The sequence below is a fragment of the Rhinichthys klamathensis genome, unplaced genomic scaffold (genome assembly GCF_029890125.1).
Source record: "Rhinichthys klamathensis goyatoka isolate OS25496 unplaced genomic scaffold, OSU_Roscu_1.1 h1tg000695l_1, whole genome shotgun sequence".
Lineage (NCBI taxonomy): Eukaryota > Metazoa > Chordata > Actinopteri > Cypriniformes > Leuciscidae > Rhinichthys > Rhinichthys klamathensis.
Window position 1 is genome coordinate 141,754 of NW_026607121.1, and position 19,758 is coordinate 161,511.

At 43.8% G+C, this 19,758-nt stretch overlaps 1 protein-coding gene across 1 annotated transcript in view; it reads right to left on the reverse strand.

Annotated features, from left to right (window-relative positions):
* Window positions 1-639: 639 nt before the first annotated feature.
* LOC130076851 (B-cell scaffold protein with ankyrin repeats-like) overlaps window positions 640-19,758 on the reverse strand; it is a 76,919-nt gene continuing 57,800 nt past the window's right edge. The window contains exons 9-15 of the mRNA XM_056242123.1: window positions 17,665-17,871; window positions 10,900-10,962; window positions 10,536-10,717; window positions 8,159-8,222; window positions 7,754-7,783; window positions 1,320-1,399; window positions 640-1,202 (exon numbers count right to left, since the gene is read on the reverse strand). Of these exons, the coding sequence (XP_056098098.1) occupies window positions 1,170-1,202; window positions 1,320-1,399; window positions 7,754-7,783; window positions 8,159-8,222; window positions 10,536-10,717; window positions 10,900-10,962; window positions 17,665-17,871 (659 nt within the window). The 3' untranslated portion in view covers window positions 640-1,169. The remainder of the gene's footprint in view (window positions 1,203-1,319; window positions 1,400-7,753; window positions 7,784-8,158; window positions 8,223-10,535; window positions 10,718-10,899; window positions 10,963-17,664; window positions 17,872-19,758) is intronic.

The following is a 19,758-nucleotide window of genomic DNA, read 5'->3' on the forward strand; positions in this document are numbered from 1 at the left end:
TTCACAAAGAGCATGATTGATAATGCAAATGTGTCCAGCTGCTAGGGTTGGCAGGCAGAGCGGGTTAGCAGCGCCGCTCCCGGGGTTTTGCCTCGAATCGCAGATCCGCATTAGATCGTGTCCCCTGACACAGAAGTGGCGTGTGGGAAGACCTCGCTTCTGTAGATGCTTTCTCCCAGACGCTTGTTTGTGTCCTTACTTACAATCAGTGATCCGTATGGTACTGAGAGGTCCACTGGGACAATGGGATGTGCAATGGCTTTGTTTTTGTCTATCAAAATGCCCGTCAATACAACATGAGAAATCTGCGTAAACCAGAAATCTGATCACCATGCTTAGTAGCACAGCACCCCCTTAGGACCAGAACATGCAATGTAACTAAAAATATCCTTAAAACAATGAAACAGAAAACATTAAAAAGACATCAAATTATAGTAGAATTTCAGTTTGAATGTTCTTTATTGGATATAAATAATACATTTGACAACATTTTAAAGAAATGATAAATGTATTGTCCAAATAATATTAAGTAAACAGTGGTGGTGAAGGCTACAAAAAGATCTACTAAAGTCTTCAGAAGTCAATCAGAGTTCATGTTATTAAGCATTAAGTAAAATATAATTAAAAAAACAAATAGTAAAATAGTGAATAGCGGGATATGACTAAGAGTCATTAGATTTTAGTATTGCTCTGACGGACTAAATACTAACCTAATCTCATGGGAAAAATATTTTACTTGGTGGCACTTTCGTATGAATGTGTATGAAGTGATTCATATGAAAACATGATTTAAAAAAAAAAAAAGGAAGCATGAAGTTCCACCCCTAACCCTAACAAATTTGGGATTGTACGAATTCATACAAATTAGCCACCACTTCGCTAAAACGTAAAAAGAGTTACAAATTGCCGTGATATTGTGCTAATATAACCTACAATGTATCAGTTCCTGTTTAGTGCATTTGTTCAGAGTAGCATTCAATCCTCAAGCAGGATGACTGAAATAAGACAAAATAAATGAATTCATTCATTTGACATACAGGTGACAACACATTGTGGCAATTACTGCATTACAGGTGTGTTATGTTTTGGCTCAATCAATACAACTTACAAAATCACTGTGCATATTTTTATTTAAAGAAAATGATAAATGGTTTGTTTGTTACTTACTTTTACTGCTTGTCTGCCTTCTTCAAGAAATTTGACTATTAAAAAGAATAGATAATATATAAGACTACTAACTGGGTAAAACAATCTGCTGGCTAAGTATTATAGAATTCTTGAGGAACAGTACATGTACAAAATGTCCCTCATAAACTCACATTCTGTCCTTTAAGAGATTTACTGTAGAACTCTGTGTCCAGTTGCTGGCTCGCTCTTCGACACTCATTTGCAGATGCAGCTACACAGAATACATGTACATACATACATTTAGCACCACAGGGAAACTTCCCCACCTCAGGCCTTCAATAAACTATCAGACACTTTTTTCATGAGTATACAGAGCTTAGTAAGGGGTGGCTGGCTCTAGATGGTACTTTGACAGTCACATAAATCGCAGAGACACTCTTACAGAAGTATATAAAAGGTACTACGTCTTCTCAAAGACTTCCATTTTTCCCAGACACAGAGACTGAAACCTTTGTGTAAAAGCCATTCTTCTCGCTAACAGTTCCCCTGAGACAAACAAAAAAGCCGCATTGCCACAGATATGGAGGAGACAGATACAGAGATGTAACAGCAACAGAGAAAGTTCTCTTACGAGAGGTTCTCTCGTATTGCGTAAGCTAGCTTACGCTGCGGGAAAGATTCATCTTTGCTGAGAGTTTGAAGCCAAAAAATTATTTCATAATTTGTATCCATTGACAACGCAGTTCCTCTGCGGCAGACCTAGAGCAGGCTAGCTAGCAGCTCATTGGTTCGCTCAGAGAGAACTGCTTAAGCCTATGGGAGAGCGGGGCTGAACCCGCTGCCAATGAGAAGCGCCCGCGCGCTCATTGCATCATGGCCCGCCAGAATGGGCGTGGCTATGGTGTATATAACAGTCTCTCCCAGGCTTATATGTTGATTCATTTCATCTTCAGCAAGCTACACGCTTCTGCTGTCCTGAGAAAAGCCGTTGCCGTCGAGAAGGCATCACTCTAGCGAGCTCCCGGACCCTGAAGAAGCCGGCCGTCTTCGCCACCTTCAGCCGCCCTGCAAGCTAGCGCCATCCGACGACTGTATCCTTCTTTTCTCTATATCTAAAAGAGCCGAGCGTCTTTTTAAAGATGTCTCGTTTTTCCTGCGGCTCTTGCCGCGCTCCTCTCGAGGACGGAGACCGCCATGTCATTTGCGCTCTCTGCCTGGGACTCGAGCACGCAGAACTCGCCCTCGCGGATGGAGGATGCGACTTCTGTGAGAGCCTGCCGTTGTCGTCCCTGCGGGCACGACTTCTGGCGGCAAAATCCGCTCCCGCGCCGCCTCTCTCTTCGCCGCGTAAAAAGAAACGCCGCTCCCAGAGGCCGCCGGAGCCCCCTGCGGAACCATGCGGGCCGCCGCCGCCGCTTCCCGCTTCCCGCTCTCCCTCCCCGCCCCAGCCGGACATACAGTTGCCGCCGAGTGGCCGCTCTGTCGCTTCCGATGACGCCGCGGAGGAGAAGGATTCCTGTTCACTGCTCGCGTCAGACAGTGAGGAATGGTCATCTCTCGGATCCACGAGAGAGTCGGCGGGGATCCGCGCCGGGATAGAGGAGGAACTAATGCGCCTCCTCTCACAGGCCGTCGAACGCCTCGGTCTCGAGTGGTCTCCTCCACCCGAGCAGGCCCCGAACCGGATGGACGGCAGCTTTTTTCATCGGCGCTCGACCCCCGCGTGCAACCGGGCCGCCCCATTCCTGCCTGAACTTCACACAGAGCTGACGAAGTCCTGGAATGCCCCGCTCTCGGCTAGAAACCGCTCCGATATATCCGCCTCGCTGCGCTCGGTGGACGGAGCCGCCGAAAAAGGTTATTCAGCCATGCCGCCCGTTGAGGACTTGGTCGCCGCACACCTCTGCCCGCCCTCTGCTAGATGGCGCTCTTCCCCCACGCTTCCTTCGAAAGCTTGCAGAGCGACCTCGAGCTTTCATGCTCGCGCCTACGCCGCCGCCGGTCAGGCCGCCGCAGCGCTGCATTCTATGTCTGTCCTCCAAGTGTTACAGAGCGATATTCTCCGTGAGTGGGCCGAGAGCGGTAGAAACCCCTTCCCCGCTGTCACGGATCTGAGAAGTGCTACGGACCTCGCCCTTCGCGCCACTAAAGCCGCCGCACAAGCTCTGGGGAGATGCATGGCCAGCCTTTGTGTATCCGAGAGACACTTATGGCTCACGCTCGCCGACATGGGAGATTCTGAGCACGCCGCGATTCTTAACGCGCCCCTCTCCCCGACGGGCCTTTTTGGATCTGCTGTCACGGGAATCGTCGATCGCTTTTCCGAGGTCCAGAAAGCCACTCAGGCCATTAATTTGTTTCTGCCCCGCCGCGCTAGCTCTTCCGCAGGCCGCTCTCGCGAGCCTCCTGCCAGAGCTCCACCACAGCGCCCTCCTCCGCAGACTCAAACAGCCCAGCGCAGACAGGGCGGCCGCCCTCGCTCTCGCTCTGACAGCCGCCGCAGACCGCCGCCCCCACGGGGCCCGCGACCCAAGATCACGCTGAAGCCTGATCATCAGAAGTCTGCCTAGCAAAGTTAAGAAAACGACGGCGCTCTCCCGCTGCGGCCGGACCGCCGTCAAAGCTTCGCCCTCTGCCAGTCCCCGTTGTTTCGCCGACTGCTGTAGTGTTGACCGCCACAAACAAGCCGGTGTCCCAGCCCGCTTGCGAGCGACAAAAAGCCGTTTTCACGGCTACCCAGAGAAATCTCAAAAAGAGAAAATATGCCAGTTGTGTAGAAAATGTGCCCACAATCATGTGTTCACCCATACACACAAGCATAACATATCCCGTGTCTCTCTCAGAGCCCCATCACATGAAACGGGCACAGCCCGCTCTAATATCAGAGAACATAAACACGCCCACGAGCTCATGCGCGTGTCCCCTCTCTGCTCGCTCTGTTTCACGGCCCATAGACTCCTCTCTGAGTGCAAATCCCGTTGCCACACACATTCAAAGCGCGCCCACACACTGTGTCCAGCCCGCTATGTGCAGCAATCAGGGCGATATAGCCATTCGGCCACTAGCCGCATGCTCCAAAGCGTGGGAAGCCATTCCAGGCATTTCCCCTTGGGTGCTAAGCATTATAAAGAACGGCTATCTGCTACAGTTTCGCCGCCGCCCGCCTCGTGCGCGCGCTCGGCTCGAATCTACTGTCAGCCCGCTGGCCGCCGGCACGCTCCGCTCAGAAATTGCGATGCTGTTGCAAAAGGGCGCCATAGAGAGAGTCCCACCATCTATGACCGAGTCGGGGTTTTACGGCTGTTATTTTCTGGTTCCCAAGAAAGACGGCGGCCTCAGACCGATTTTAGATCTCAGGTTTTTAAACAAAGTGCTCATGAAGAGACCGTTCAAGATGCTCACTACCAGGAAACTCCTCGCGCAGGTGCGCCAGGGGGACTGGTTCGTCTCTCTAGACCTGAAAGACGCCTATTTTCAGATCCAGATAAATCCCCGTCACAGGCCATTCTTACGTTTCGCCTTCGAGGGTCATGTTTATCAATACGCCGTTCTCCCGTTCGGCTTATCCCTGGCGCCCCGTACATTCACGAAGTGCATGGATACGGCGCTCGCCCCCCTGCGGAGCCAGGGGCTGCGCATATTGAATTATCTGGACGACTGGCTGATTTTGGCCCAATCACAGACGGAGCTTCTGTCGCACTGCGCAGTTCTCCTCGACCATCTGAAAACGCTGGGCCTCTCTGTCAACTGGACAAAGAGCTCCCTTCAACCCAGTCAATCGATTTCCTTTCTAGGAATAGATTTGAACTCGGTCATGATGACGGCTCGCCTGTCCACACAGCGCGCGCGCAGTGTTCAGCGACTGGCCGCCTCGTTTCAGATGGGCACCCGCACACCTCTGAAAACTTTTCAGAGGATGCTGGGTTACATGGCCTCAGCCTCCGCTGTGCTTCAGCTGGGCCTTCTGCACATGCGCCCGCTTCAGCTTTGGTTAAACAGCCGTGTACCCCACCGCGCGTGGAACACGGGCCGCCAGCTGATCAGAGTTACGCAGACATGTCTCACGGCGCTGCAGCCATGGACAGTAGCAGAATGGTTTCGACAGGGTGTCACGATGGGGACCTTTTCCCGCCGAAAAGTCATCTCGACAGATGCATCCAACACGGGTTGGGGTGCAGTCTGCGAGGGCTCACCGGCCTTCGGCCATTGGTCGACACAGGAAAGCCCCTTACACATAAACTGTCTGGAAATGCTTGCGGTCGAGAACGCGCTCTCGCGCTTCCTCCCGCTCATTCGGGGACACCACGTCCTGATCCGTTCGGACAACATGGCTGTGGTCTCCTATCTCAACCGTCAGGGCGGTGTCAGATCCAGGAATCTCTTCCTACTGACACCGCATTTTAGTTTGGTCTCAGAGCCGCCTGCTCTCGCTCAGAGCGACGCATGTGCCGGGCCATCTGAACGACGGTCCAGACATACTGTCCAGGAACCTCATCTCCTCAGGAGAATGGTCCCTGAACACACAAACGGTCCAAATACTGTGGCGGCTATTCGGCAGAGCAGAAGTGGACCTCTTCGCGTCAGAAGAGAACGCTCACTGCCCAATATTTTTTTCAATGAGCGAGGACGCGCTAGCCCAGGAATGGCCTCGCCGCCCGCTCTATGCATTCCCTCCGATCGCTCTGCTACCACAGGTAATTCAGAGGATCAGGGACACACGCCACTCGGTGCTCCTCATAGCCCCGCGTTGGGAGAGTCAGAATTGGGTTCCGGAGCTCACTCAGCTGTCACAGACAGCCCCGTGGCCCATCCCAGTCAGAGCAGATCTCCTCTCTCAAGCTCGCGGCACGATCTGGCACCCCCATCCACGGCGCTGGGCGCTACATGCATGGGTGATCAACGACTATTCGTCGATTTGCCAGAGGGAGTAAGAAACACTATCATACAGGCTAGAGCACCTTCCACGAGAAGGCTCTATGCGTCTAAATGGTCTGTGTTCTCAAAATGGTGCACCGACAAACATCTGGACCCACGGTCATGCGAGGTGCCGTCTTTGCTTGTTTTCCTTCAAGAGATGCTGGACAAGGGCAGGTCCCCCTCCACTCTCAAGGTTTACGTGGCAGCCGTCGCGGCGTTCTCTGAACCCCGACGCGCTCAGTCCCTGGGCAAAGACGAGTTAGTCATCCGCTTCCTCAGGGGAGCTAAGAGGATGAACCCTCCGCGCCCCCCTTCGGTTCCTATCTGGGATCTTTCTATAGTTCTCGAAGCTATGAAAGCACCCCCGTTCGAACCGCTCGAGTCTGTGGACCTAAAATACCTCTCGCTCAAAACCGTTTTTCTGACGGCTCTGTCCTCAGTAAAACGCGTGGGGGATCTTCACGCGCTCTCATCCAGCGTCGCGTGTCTTGAGTTTGGACCGAATGATTCTGTTGTCATTCTCAAACCTAGGCATGGCTATGTCCCGAAGGCGATTGGTACCCCGTTCAGGGCTCAGATTATTTCCCTATCGGCTCTGCCTTCATCCGATAGTGAGCGCGACGCCAATCTCCTCTGCCCGGTGCGGGCTCTGAGATTGTACACTACGCGCGCTGCCGCGTTCAGACGCGCTGAGCAGCTTTTCGTGTCGTTTGGGGGGCGCACCAAAGGTCTGGCCGCCTCTAAACAGACACTGTCTAGATGGATAGTCGACGCTATCGCCTCTGCTTACGCATCTAAAGGCCTGCCCTGCCCTCTGGGCATCAGGGCGCACTCCACTAGAGGCATGGCCTCATCGTGGGCATGGTCCTGTGGAATTTCCATTCATGACATTTGTGTGGCCGCGGGATGGGCCTCCCCGTCCACTTTTGTCCGATTTTACAACTTGGAAGTTCCCGCCTTGCAGGCAAAATTACTAGCTGTCTAACGACCAGCTCCCTAAGAAGCTGCATTACTGGGAGTCCCTCACACAACCGGTTCGCCCCTTGTGCTCTCCTTAGATGCTTATGTATATACTTCATGTGCCCGCTCTGCCGGCCTCATATTACATTCACTCCACGTTAAAAATCCCCCGGTATCACCCTGGGATTCATGAGTGGATTAATGGCGTTGACCAGGTGTTCCCGCAGCGTAAGCTAGCTTACGCAATACGAGAGAACTTCTCGTAAGAGAACGAATCGGTTACCTAACGTAACCTCGGTTCTCTCTAGAAGAGGGAACGAGTATTGCGTTCCCGGCCGTGCTTGCGCTACTAGCGTTTCGCTTCACGCTGAAATAAATCAACATATAAGCCTGGGAGAGACTGTTATATACACCATAGCCACGCCCATTCTGGCGGGCCATGATGCAATGAGCGCGCGGGCGCTTCTCATTGGCAGCGGGTTCAGCCCCGCTCTCCCATAGGCTTAAGCAGTTCTCTCTGAGCGAACCAATGAGCTGCTAGCTAGCCTGCTCTAGGTCTGCCGCAGAGGAACTGCGTTGTCAATGGATACAAATTATGAAATAATTTTTTGGCTTCAAACTCTCAGCAAAGATGAATCTTTCCCGCAGCGTAAGCTAGCTTACACAATACTCGTTCCCTCTTCTAGAGAGAACCGAGGTTACGTTAGGTAACCGATTCGTTTTCTTGCTTTCATGACAGGGCACTTACTTGGCGTGTGATGAATAATGCTGATTTTATCTGATGGAGAGAAAAGAGGCTTGTTAACTGACATACTATATATTTCCATTTCGTCTTGTTCACCCATGGTGACTTTATTTATTATTTTTTTTCATATTCTCGCTGTTATCTTTACAGCAAGGATTATATCTCGCTGATCCATGAGATGTTTTCTCTCAACTGATTGGCTCTGCTTCTATTTTGAGATTGATTAATCATTGTGCAGAATGAACAACACAAGCAGAGAAACAGTCTTTTGATGTCTATCCAATCAGAACTTATAAAACACCTTTTTGTAAACTCTTGGAAGCATCAAAGAGCAATTTCTAGGGCCTTGTATCAGACTTTGTATGAGCGATTTATCTCACATTTATTGAACAGATGCAATAAACCTACCATAGACACTTTCATCATCCTCTTTGTTGCTGATGATTCTTGCCCTCAACTGCTGTATTTTCTCCTGTGGAAAACAATTTGTTGAAGAGGCTTTAATATGCACTTTTTAGGAGCATACCAAGATGATTCAAACATGTATTTGTTGGTAGTTTATAGAGCACACACACATATATTGTAAAACACTCTAGTAATCTTTAGTTTATTTACAACTTTGAAAAATATTTTTTTTTTACAGTGATGTAGTAGTAATCACAATAACTAGGTATTAAGCCTGAACTTAACCTTAACCCATCTGCTTATTTTACTCATTACTTTCTTGGGTAAGTACACTGTAAGTGCACACATTTGTACTGTAAAGTAAAGTGCCAATTTTGAAGTACTGTATGTCTGCTTTGCAGGTTGAGGGGATGCACGTGTAAATAACCTCTTACAGCAGTAATGATGGAGATGACTCAGGTGTGCACAACTACAACTCTCATCTACATTAATTATATACTACTATATACTAGTATAATATATACTATAAGTATAAATAATATTTGTGTATCAGTCCCTTTATACACAGTATAATTAGACTTTATTTCGACAGTCCACTTTAGGCAATCTACTAACTATAAGCAACTTTGCAACTGCATGTCAAACAACTCTCATTAGAGTATTAGTAGACTGTTGGGTTAGGGTTAGTAGAATAAGTTGACATGTAGTTGCAAAGTTACTTATAGTTAGTAGAATGTCTAAAGTAGACTGTCAAAAAATAAAGTGTTACCCATGGTTTTTATACAGTACATTTACAGTCCTTGTGTCACTGTTATGTTCAGTTAATTTAAGTTTGCATGGACTTCTACTTTGTTTTCATTTGTCACATGTGTTCCTTTCTTTAGATTCTCGCTGCTCTTTAGTTTCCACGGTTACTGTTATTAGTTAGGTTGGCTGTGTTCACCTCGTTATCTTTAATATATAAGTTCCTATGTGTTCCCTTTGAGTTTGTCCGGTCTCGTTTCAGTTAAGTGTGTGTTTCCCGCTACCTGTCTGGATTTATACCTATTCGGATTCTCATATTAAACCTTATGTTGGAACTTTATTTGTGTTCATATATTGTATATATTACATTTGTACCTAAAATATGTTGCATGATCCACTACTGTCAGGTAGAAATATTTTTATTTCATTGTTGCCTTATGAGTCCTTAGTTAGTTTTTTGTCCCACTCTTCTTTACAATGTTACTTCAGTTCATTGAGGTTTTTGTGGGCATCTGATATGCACAGCCCTCTTAAGGTCCCGCTGCGTCTGAACTTTGACTGGGCCAGTGCAACATCTTGATTCTTTTCTTTTTCAGCCATTCTGTTGTAGAATTGATCATTGTCCTGTTACATGGACCAATTTGAGCAAAGGTTTAGCTGTCGGACAGATGGCCTCACATTTGACTCTAGAATACTTTGGTATACAGAGGAGTTCGTGTTCGACTCAATGACTGCAAGGTGCCCAGGCCCTGTGGCTACAAAAAAAAAGCCAAAAAATCATAAACCCTCCAACAGTTGGTATGAGGTGTTTGGGCTGATATGCTGTGTTTAGTTTTCGCCTAACGTGGCGCTGTGCATTATGGCCAAACATCTCCATTTTGGTCTCGAATGTCCAAAGGACATTGTTCCAGAAATATTGAGGTTTGTTCAGATGCAACTGTGCTGCCATGTTATTTTTAGAGAAAAGAAGCCCTTCCAAACATGTCATACAGTACTTGTCTCGTCTTTTTCTAATTGTACTGCCATGAACTTTAACATTTAACATGGTAACTGAGGCCTGTAGAGTCTGAGGTGTAGATCTTGGGTGTTTTACAATTTCTCTGAGCCTTGCATGGTCTGACCTTGAGGTGAATTTACTGGGACATACACTCCTGGGAAGATTGGCAACTTGAATGTTTTCCACTTGTGAATCTTCTAAATGGACTTCAAATTGTTTGTAAATGGCCAGATAACCCTTGCCAGATTGTGTGTGTGTGTGTGTGTATATAAATATATATATATATACAGTATATATATAATTATTATTATTATTATTATTATTATTATTAAATTATAACAGTCCCACACTTGTGGAGCCTGACATTTTGCCCACCAAAAAACACATAATTTAATTTCAATTTTGGCAAAACGTGATTTGTTTCATGATAAAACAGTTGTCAATTTTTATTTCCAAACATGTTAACAATGTAATTTCCACCGCAGAATGCTTTAAACACAATGCAAGGTTTAATATGTGATTAAAATGACTTGTTAAAATATTATTATAATACACAAACTAGGATTTTGATATTTTAAAGAGAGACACTTGAAGAAACACATAAACATGTTGTTGAAATCCTAGATTTGCTTTCCTCACCTGTTGGGCGCTGTCCATTCCCTTCTGAAGCCTTTGCCAGTCATTGAATCGATCCAGAGCATCATCTATACTTAGAGTGCCCATCTTCACCTCCTCCTGAAGTTTGATCAGCTCGTCTAGTCCTGGCGGCTGACTGGGCACAAAGGTGTCATACGTGGACGAGATGCTATCCCTCTGCCTCGCTGTCACAATGGAGACCACAAAGCAGTTAAAATGTTGGACGTATGATTTATCAATATTTAGTAATTATTTAAACACAGTAAGAATATAAAAGGCTTACAGCAGATCCAAAACATGAAATCTCTTGTCATTTCATAGTTTATACTGTATAAAACTATGCCATTTTCAGACAAACAAATCTTACCCTGTCTAGCAGGAAGAGAGTATAGTGTTTCAGCATCTCCTTGGGACTTTTTCTTTTGGAATACTGTTCAAATAAATCACATAAATACAGCACTATTATAGTTGTGTTTATTGCTTCCACACTGCATCAGTATACCAAACACATCTGAGAATGAGTCTGCATTATCCTGGAAAGTCCACAAGGTGGAGGCATGTATTCAAAAACATTCAACTCTCCCAGTCTCACAACAAACAGCATGAATTCTGTTTCAAGATATGAGGTGTGTCAATATTGGATAATAATCAAATGTTAAATTCTCTCTCTCTATATATATATATGAAACAGTTTCACAATCCTCATTGAAATAATTGAATGAAATATAAGGCCCAATGAGATCAATGAGGGCAAGCAAATTGATTTAAAGTGAAGCATGCAGTCAATGATAAAACAGATCATGCTTTAAATGATATGCTGCATGCTCTCTGTGTCCCACTGCCATACGACTTTGAACCTGATCCTTTTGTCATTGTTTGAGGCAGTTGAGAACAGTGGTTCTCAACTCCGGTCCTATAGGGACCCACTGCTCTGCACATTTTGTATGTCTTCTTTATTTAAAACACCTGATTCAGATCCTCAGCTCTTTAGGAAAGAGCTCTATGAACTGATCTGAGTGTGTCATATAAGGGAAACAGTGAGTTTAAAGAAGTTGAGAGTCACTGCCTATAACATACTCATGAAGAGCACCACAATTTCCCAGCATTCAATTCAACATAGATTTCAAAAGCTGCAATAATGGGGAATTTTATGTGGCAATCCTGCATACTTGGGAATCCTCTTTCATTCTGTCGTGGTCCCCTGAGAAAATAAAATTTCATTCTCTGTTATCAAGGGTTTCGTTACACTTGTGAAGTCCAAGTTGCCGTAGTTTGAGTCCAAAGGCACAGCACACATTGGTACAGCACACATTGGCCCCTCCCCCGGAGGCTTTCTACCTCGTGAGTAGGCGAAGAAATCTGATCAGTGCGTAGGCGAAAGACCCTCTGTAGGAATGGATGGAAAAATCTTGCTTTCTTGCACTTAGTATTTTCATGTTGTAGAATAAGAGAGATGGAAAACATATGTAATGTGCAATGCTGACCCTACTTGGCCCCTGCTCTAAATGGTTGCAGATGTTGTCATAGTGGTCTAAATGGTGTGTGTGTGTGTGTGTGTGTGTGTGTGTGGTAAACCCTACGTTGTGGGGACAAAATGGACATTTTTAGATCCCCATTAGGAACACAGATTATAAATCATTCAGAAATGTGTTTGTTGTTGTTGTTTTTGTTTTTTGAAAATGTAAAAATGCAGAAAATCTTCTGTTAAGATGCTTGCACAATGCTGCCCTACAAAGGCAAAAGACCTTAACTCGCTAGAGTGTGGAACTGAGAAAAATGACTTTAAAGATTTTTAGTTGTCCCGCCAAATTAATTATAGGTAGGACACTGAAAATCTGGCAATTAGATGTTTAAGTAATGACAATTATCTACATAACAAAATTTTGAGCTCAAACTTGACTTTTGACCACTATTTTAAAGTTACTGTATTCTGCCTTTGTATTGTCAGCAAAAAGTGAGAAGTCATGCCAAGCCAAAAGGCATAACTTCCACATTATTAATATTTGGTTGCTGATCACCATTAACAAAATCATTATAGTAAAACCTGTTTAAAATCTAGTGATCATGGCATTTATTTTGTATGACTTACAATTACCTAGCCTTCTAGTTATTGTGTTTTGGTTCCGTTCTGGTGGCCCTATTAATACATTAGACATGACAAAATACCTCCAAATCGGTAAAGACTAAATATCTTCAAGTGGTAGCCTACCGAGTGGCATAAGACTTGCTAAACACGCGTTATAATGTAATGTAATGATCACGATAAAACAGATCCTCGCGCTCATTCGACCCGGAGACTGGTTTATAGCGGTGAATCTGAAAGACGCATATTTCACAGGCGATTGTTTACCGAGATTCGTGTTCGAAGGTGTCATGATCCGTTCACGAAAAGTAGCCAATGCAGTGCTTTATTCCTTAGGACTCAGTAGGGAGCGCGTTCTGGACTACTTAGACGACTAATGCATTTATAGCACCCTATTATGCTATAAATGCATACCCTATTATAGTGCGTGCACTTCGCTCGTTCCGCGGATTTATTCCGGACGCTGTGTTTTGTATGCATGCTTTTGACAGCTGTTCTGATGTTGTATGCACCAGCACTTCTTGCTTCATTATGCTGTATGCGCCAATATTATTATCACTCTGTGATATATTAGTCCCGCGTCGGCTCGACCGTGTTCAGGGCGGAGCTGAAGGCGCCGGCGAAGTTTTGGCAGTCTGCTGCCAGCTAGATGCATGATGGTTTCAACTAGGTCCGGTACCCGAACTGGGTGAGGCGGGGCTTTAGTTCTTTGTTGTATTGACCTGCTTCGGCATGTGTAACATTTTTCTCTCAACTCTGCATATATCCGTCGCGATCGATATCGCACGTTTGTCGATGGAGCGGGTTAGAGCATAGCCTACTAAATGTTCTCACCGCATTAGTGCAGGACAAAGCTCTGAGGACATCATAAGTTACACGGACGGAGGGTAGCTGTACAAAGTACACAGGCTACATCGTAATTTAAATTTTAATGGAGAGTAAAACAAAGGCAGAACACCGTATAATCTGATAGCATTATTTGATAGAACGCCAGCACCGTAACTTCATATTGACGCGCGGCTAAACAAAGACAGAGTGCCGTAACTCAATATGAGCGTTCCAAAACTAAGCCAAAGAGCCGTAACTGGTGTTACGGTGTTCTGCCTTGGTTTCTCATGGGCTTTTGGAAGTTACGGTTAAGACAAACCATTATTTTCTCGAAAAAAACAACGGAATTGACTCAAGATACTTATCCACATGATAAAGGAGGTCTTGAATGTGCCAAAAATATCAATAACTCATTTTCGACCAAAAACGAAGTTACGGTCTTTTGCCTTTGCACGGCAGAATGAGTCCGAAATTCTCGTCCGAAATTTTCATTCGTTAAAAAATAAATATGACCTCACGTTGTGTCAATCATGTTTAAGGTCCTAGCACACTGAGTCCGAAATTTTCGCATGCGTTTTTTCGTATTCGTCATTCGGTGGCTCTGAATTGTCAAAACACCATTCAAAATGCTTGCTTACGGATGCGAAAAACACAGAAAATCTAACCTGATCCGAATTTTTTTTATGATGGACGAAAGTTTCTGAGGCAGTGTATAAGCGTGATTGACAAAACGTGAGGTCGTATTTATTTTTTAACGTGCGACAATTTCGGACGCGAATTTCGGACTCAGTGTGCAAGGACCTTTAGGGTTGTGTTTAGGGGTAGGGTTAGGGGATAGAATATACAGTTTGTACAGTATAAAAATCATTATGTCTATGGAAAGTCCACATAACATAGTCCCCCATCCCGGCTCCCAATGTAAAGACCAGCACATTATGACACACAGTATTCCCAGCAGTGAGACTGATAAACTCTTCCCAACCCCCTCTGAACCCAACACACGCATACAGTACACACACTCATGTTGACTACTGCAGCACTGCCACACAGACACAGCATAATGACAGGGAAATATGACTCTAAAACAGTAGCGGTCCCTACACCCTAAAGACTTGTTCAACAATCTGTGAAGAGAGTGATGATGTATGATGTACTTGGTTTCCTCAGTTTCAACCACTCATGTAACTAATTTAATAAAAATGATTCATGGAAAATAACATGCTTCAAGTTTTTTTTTACTTTGCTTTGAACATTGTGCACACTATATTTAATGTGCTCTGATGATGTATGTGAAATATATACAAGGTCATTTTAACTGGTCCATGTTATTCTTTCTAAAACTTTCACTAAACGTCAGTGATTAGTGGCAATCAGTGGTTAAAATGAACTATGTAGACTCCCTCCATGATATAAATACAAATGCCCTGATAATATGAATTTGATGTAAGCCTGTTGTGATGTCTGTATAGAATACAGAAATATATACAAAAGGAGTTTGTATATCAGGAGGAGGGGATTTCAGAGAGAAGCTGATAATAGCTATCCTGAAAAATAGCACATATCTTTGGCCTTCTTTTTTTCCATCATTCATCATCGTTCATTTTTTCTTCTCCTCATATTTCAGTCCAGAAACCTTAGCCAAGATTTTGATTGTCAATCAAAAAAACAGTCTTTAATACTGAAATTATACAACGGAAATTTTAAAATCTGAAAAAATACAGACAGATAGGCAAGATAACTGTCGACAGACAAGCAGATAGGGACACTACTACAGACAGACAGAGAGATAGACATATAGATAGACATATAGATGGACAAACAGGCAGACAGACAGATAGACAGAGAGAGAGAGAGAGAGAGAGAGAGAGAGAGAGAGAGAGAGAGAGAGAGAGAGAGAGAGAGAGAGAGAGAGAGAGAGAGAGAGAGAGAGAGAGAGAGAGAGAGAGAGAGATTTTCTGAATGTGAGTCATTGCAGTGCATATGTTTTCATCTACTCTGCATTAAAATATGAGGCTATTACAAGGCGACCATGGCAACACTAGCAAGTTACCACCTGTTAATGCAAAATAGCTTCGGATAGTGTTGTAAATATATTGTTGCTTTGCCTTACAGTGTCGTCCAAAGGACACATATTTCAAGCGTAGCATCAGTTCTGGCTTGTCACGTTAGTCAAGCTCGCATCAGCTGGCTCTCAGCTGATCCACGTCTACCTATAGCAATACGACGCCTATCACTGTATACATATATAAGCTCCTTCAGTATTATCAGCAGCTATCGCATTTCTCAGGAGCTAATTACCCTCCACCATCCCCAGCTCATCCTATCATCAGTCAGGATTTGGCATTCTGATTCCCTGTTAATCAGACTAAAATTCTCTAATTATGTTGTACAATAAAATTAATTAATGATATCTGCATACATTCATGTTGGTTTTGTTCTGTTTACCCTAAGGGAGGTTATTGCTGCTCTCCCTGCTCTTATCCATGCTAGGCTGCATGGATGCGCAGGGAGTTCTTTCCCAGAACAGAACCATACCGCCAATCCAAACTGGGGCCGGTTTCACAAAGCTATTTTAGACCGGTCTATAGACCTTATGTAGCCCCGCCCCTTTTCAGCGCTGCACTCGTTGTCTTTTGTCTTCCGGTCTGTATTTTCACAGTGATCTTACGTATTTATGAATGAACGGCTCGTTTTAAAATCTTCCCGGTCCACTGACATTTGTTAAGACATCTGCTTTAAACATTACAATCCTCATGATAACTTTCGTTAACTTTACATTAAGTAAATCCACTTCAAAAGCGAATTACTCCTGGACAGCAATGCCATAGAGATATACAGAGCGACCGCAAAAACGGAAGTTCAAAGACAATATTATGTATAATATTAATATTAATATTAATATGGCAGCGCCCTTGTTTCTCTGCCGCATAAGGTCTATAGTGTTAGACAAGTCTAAAATTTGCTCATAGACTAGTCCAGGGATGGGCAACTTCAATCTTTTTCCAAATTAAACATTTCTTCTTGTTACTACATTCTCCACTAAATTTCCCAAGTAAAATGTCCTTGTAACTGTTTTACTCCTCCAACAAACACATATTTTCCGCTGGGGTAAACTGCACTGAGCGGTTGAATGCGCTTCCTCGATCCGCCATGGTGTCTTATTTTACCCAGAATGCATTGCAGTGTAGTCCTACTTAAGATAGTCAGAGTCTTAAGTGCTTTGTGCAACGGTCTGATTTAGATGTCTATCTGAAGTCTGACTATCTACTATATCTAAGCCATAATCAAAGTCTATCTTTGTGAAACTGGCCCCTGTATGCTAACTGTCAATCGTATGATAGTGGTCCTGACAGAAACTGGCTCATACTCACAAACACTGCTTTGCTGCTCAGACTCTAGTGTTAAATATGAGAATAGTGACACATATAAGGCTATTAAAAATGCTGTATGCCTCCAAAGAAACAGTAGCAATTAGCTAGAGACATGGCTGTGGACACTTGTTAGAAGTTTGATGTGTTGTAACTTTTAGTTGCTAAGCAATTGTTCCTCTGTGAGTGCTGGTCAAAGGTGATGCAGGAATTGTGTGTTTTATTGTTTCACAAAAATAAGACATAAGTTATATCTGGAATCATGCTCTGAATTTGCAAGGAATGTCTAACAAGGGTAGAATACTGTTGTTCATGAGATCTTTCGGTCATCAGAAGCTAAAATGATTGTGATCTACAGTAGGAAGAGTATGCTTCTTTTATGCTTTATGAATACAGCTCAAGAACTGGGTAAATTATTGATAAAGCTCTAACAATACAAGTCACTTGGCACCTTCATCTAAATGAATTATTAATGAAACTGAAATTGAACATTTAAGAATGCTGCCTGTGATAAACGGTCCATATTAAGGTCTCTTTTCTCCCAGTCTATTAAAGGATTATAGGGGAAATAACAGTCTGAAATATTATTAAGTATTTATAAATACTGAGAACTGACTGAACTGGGCCAGCACAGCGGCACCATCCATTGAAATATAGGCAAAATTGAAGGAATCATTTAGACAAGCATCAGCTCTTGGAGTTATTTTTTTAATATGTTTTAATGTCACAACAGGTATTGAATAAGTGAATTTGCTGTAAGTGTCACCAATCCATTAAAGGTCCTCAATTGGCCAATGACAAAAACTGCAAAAATAATTATTATTATTTCTTAATCTTAATAGAAAATTCAAACCTTGTGCAATGAAAGGAGTCTTGTCCTCCGGGGTGGGAAGTGAATCAGGCCGTGGGGTCGGTGCAGGGGGGCGGTTCACTATTACCACAGGACTGCTGGATGTAAGGATGGTGTCATACTTTTCCTCATTTCTACCCAGAGGAGTATAGACATTCTCATCGTAATTGATTTGGTGTTCCTCCTTACGATCACCCACCCGAAGATTATCTGTGTAAAGAACAGCAGGGGTAAATTTCTTGTCTGTGTTTGCGTGTTCCAGACTGACGGTCAATATATTCAAAATACTATTAAAAATACATTTAGAAAAATACTTTATATTAAAAAAAATCTTTATATGATCTTACTTTTATTAATACGATACAGTCAATATGTAACGATCACCAGCTGGAGTGCCCTCGAGAGCCACCAGAGGGCGCTCCACAATAGACTTTGATCACTTCCTCACTAACTACATTTCCCATCACTCAATGCCCGGATTCATCAGCATTCATCATCTCATTCACCTGTGTCTCATCACCTGGTTGGTCTCTGATTGCATTCACCTGTTTCTCATCACCCTGTTAGTCCCTGTCTATTTATTCCATGTTCATTCACTCACGGCAACACTGCATCTCTGAGCGTTTACCTGGTTTCATGTATTTTGGTTTTTTTGCCCTGTTTCCTGGATTGCTCTTTTGCCTCTGGTCCCTCCCTGTTTTGTTTGTTTGATTCTTTGTTTGGACTGCCTACCTGTGTTTTGACCCATTGGCTGTACTTTGGATTGCCCACAAATAAAGCTGCGTTTGGATCTTTACTTGCCTGTCTCAGAGCAGTTTCGTGACAGAAGGTAGAAGTTTTCTGTCACGAAACTGCTCTGAGACAGGCAAGTAAAGATCCAAACACAGCTTTATTTGTGGGCAGTCCAAAGGCATAATCCAAAGTACAGGCAATGGGTCAAAACACAGGTAGGCAGTCCAAACAAAGAAACAAAGAATCAAACAAACAAACAAAACAGGGAGGGACCAGAGGCAAAAGAGTAATCCAGGAAACAGGGCAAGAAATCCAAAAACCAAAATACATGAAACCAGGTAAACGCTCAGAGATGCAGTGGGACACAAACAAAACTTCGCCATGAGTGAGTGAATGAACATGGAATAAATAGACAGGGACTAACAGGGTGATGAGAAACAGGTGAATGCAATCAGAGACCAACCAGGTGATGAGACACAGGTGAATGAGATGATGAATGCTGATGAATCCGGGCATTGAGTGATGGGAAATGTAGTTAGTGAGGAAGTGATCAAAGTCTATTGTGGAGCGCCCTCTGGTGGCTCTCGAGGGCACTCCAGCTGGTGATCGTTACACAATGACAATACTCTGTTGTCTTCCAGAGATTTACAACTTGGGCAGTTTTGCGTTATGATTTTTTATTAAATTTACAGCACAGCAAAATAAAAATGTTTTGAATTTCATAATGAACTTGGGCAAGCTCTGTGCTGACTCCGCAAATTATTTTACGTGACTGAAATGTGGTAAAGGATTTACATGAGAATGTGAAGGATACACTTCAAAATATGCTGAATGAAGGAAGTGAAATGAAGGCTTCCTTCCAGGGATACTACACATTGAGAAGGCCTTCTAAGATGCTTGATGATGTTGGAACTGAGATATGCCGTCTTACTAAGACACAGCCTTCCAATAGAGAAATACTCGAATGACTGTCTTAATGAGTGAGCCATTGGAATCACTCATTCGATTTGTAAAAAAAAAAAAGCTCATTCATGGTGAAACACCACTGTGTGTTGCTCAGAGGAGCAGCGGTTAATTTTGCTGTGGCTTCTTTTGTCAATATGTTCACTGACAAAGGAAAAATAAACAAAGTAACTGGCAATATTGTGTCCAAAAAGTTAATAAATTACTGTGTTTCACAATTGCTTTGACTCAATTCTCAAATGAAATTCTCAAAACAATACATTTCTTGTTTTTAACAATTAGTTTCTTGTGTGTTACATGTGTTTTGGCATAAAATAGAAATGTTCTCAATAACTAAATGCACATGACTTTCTAATCAAAACTGACGAGTTGATTCTCAGTAACGTTGTCACAACTTCTAAA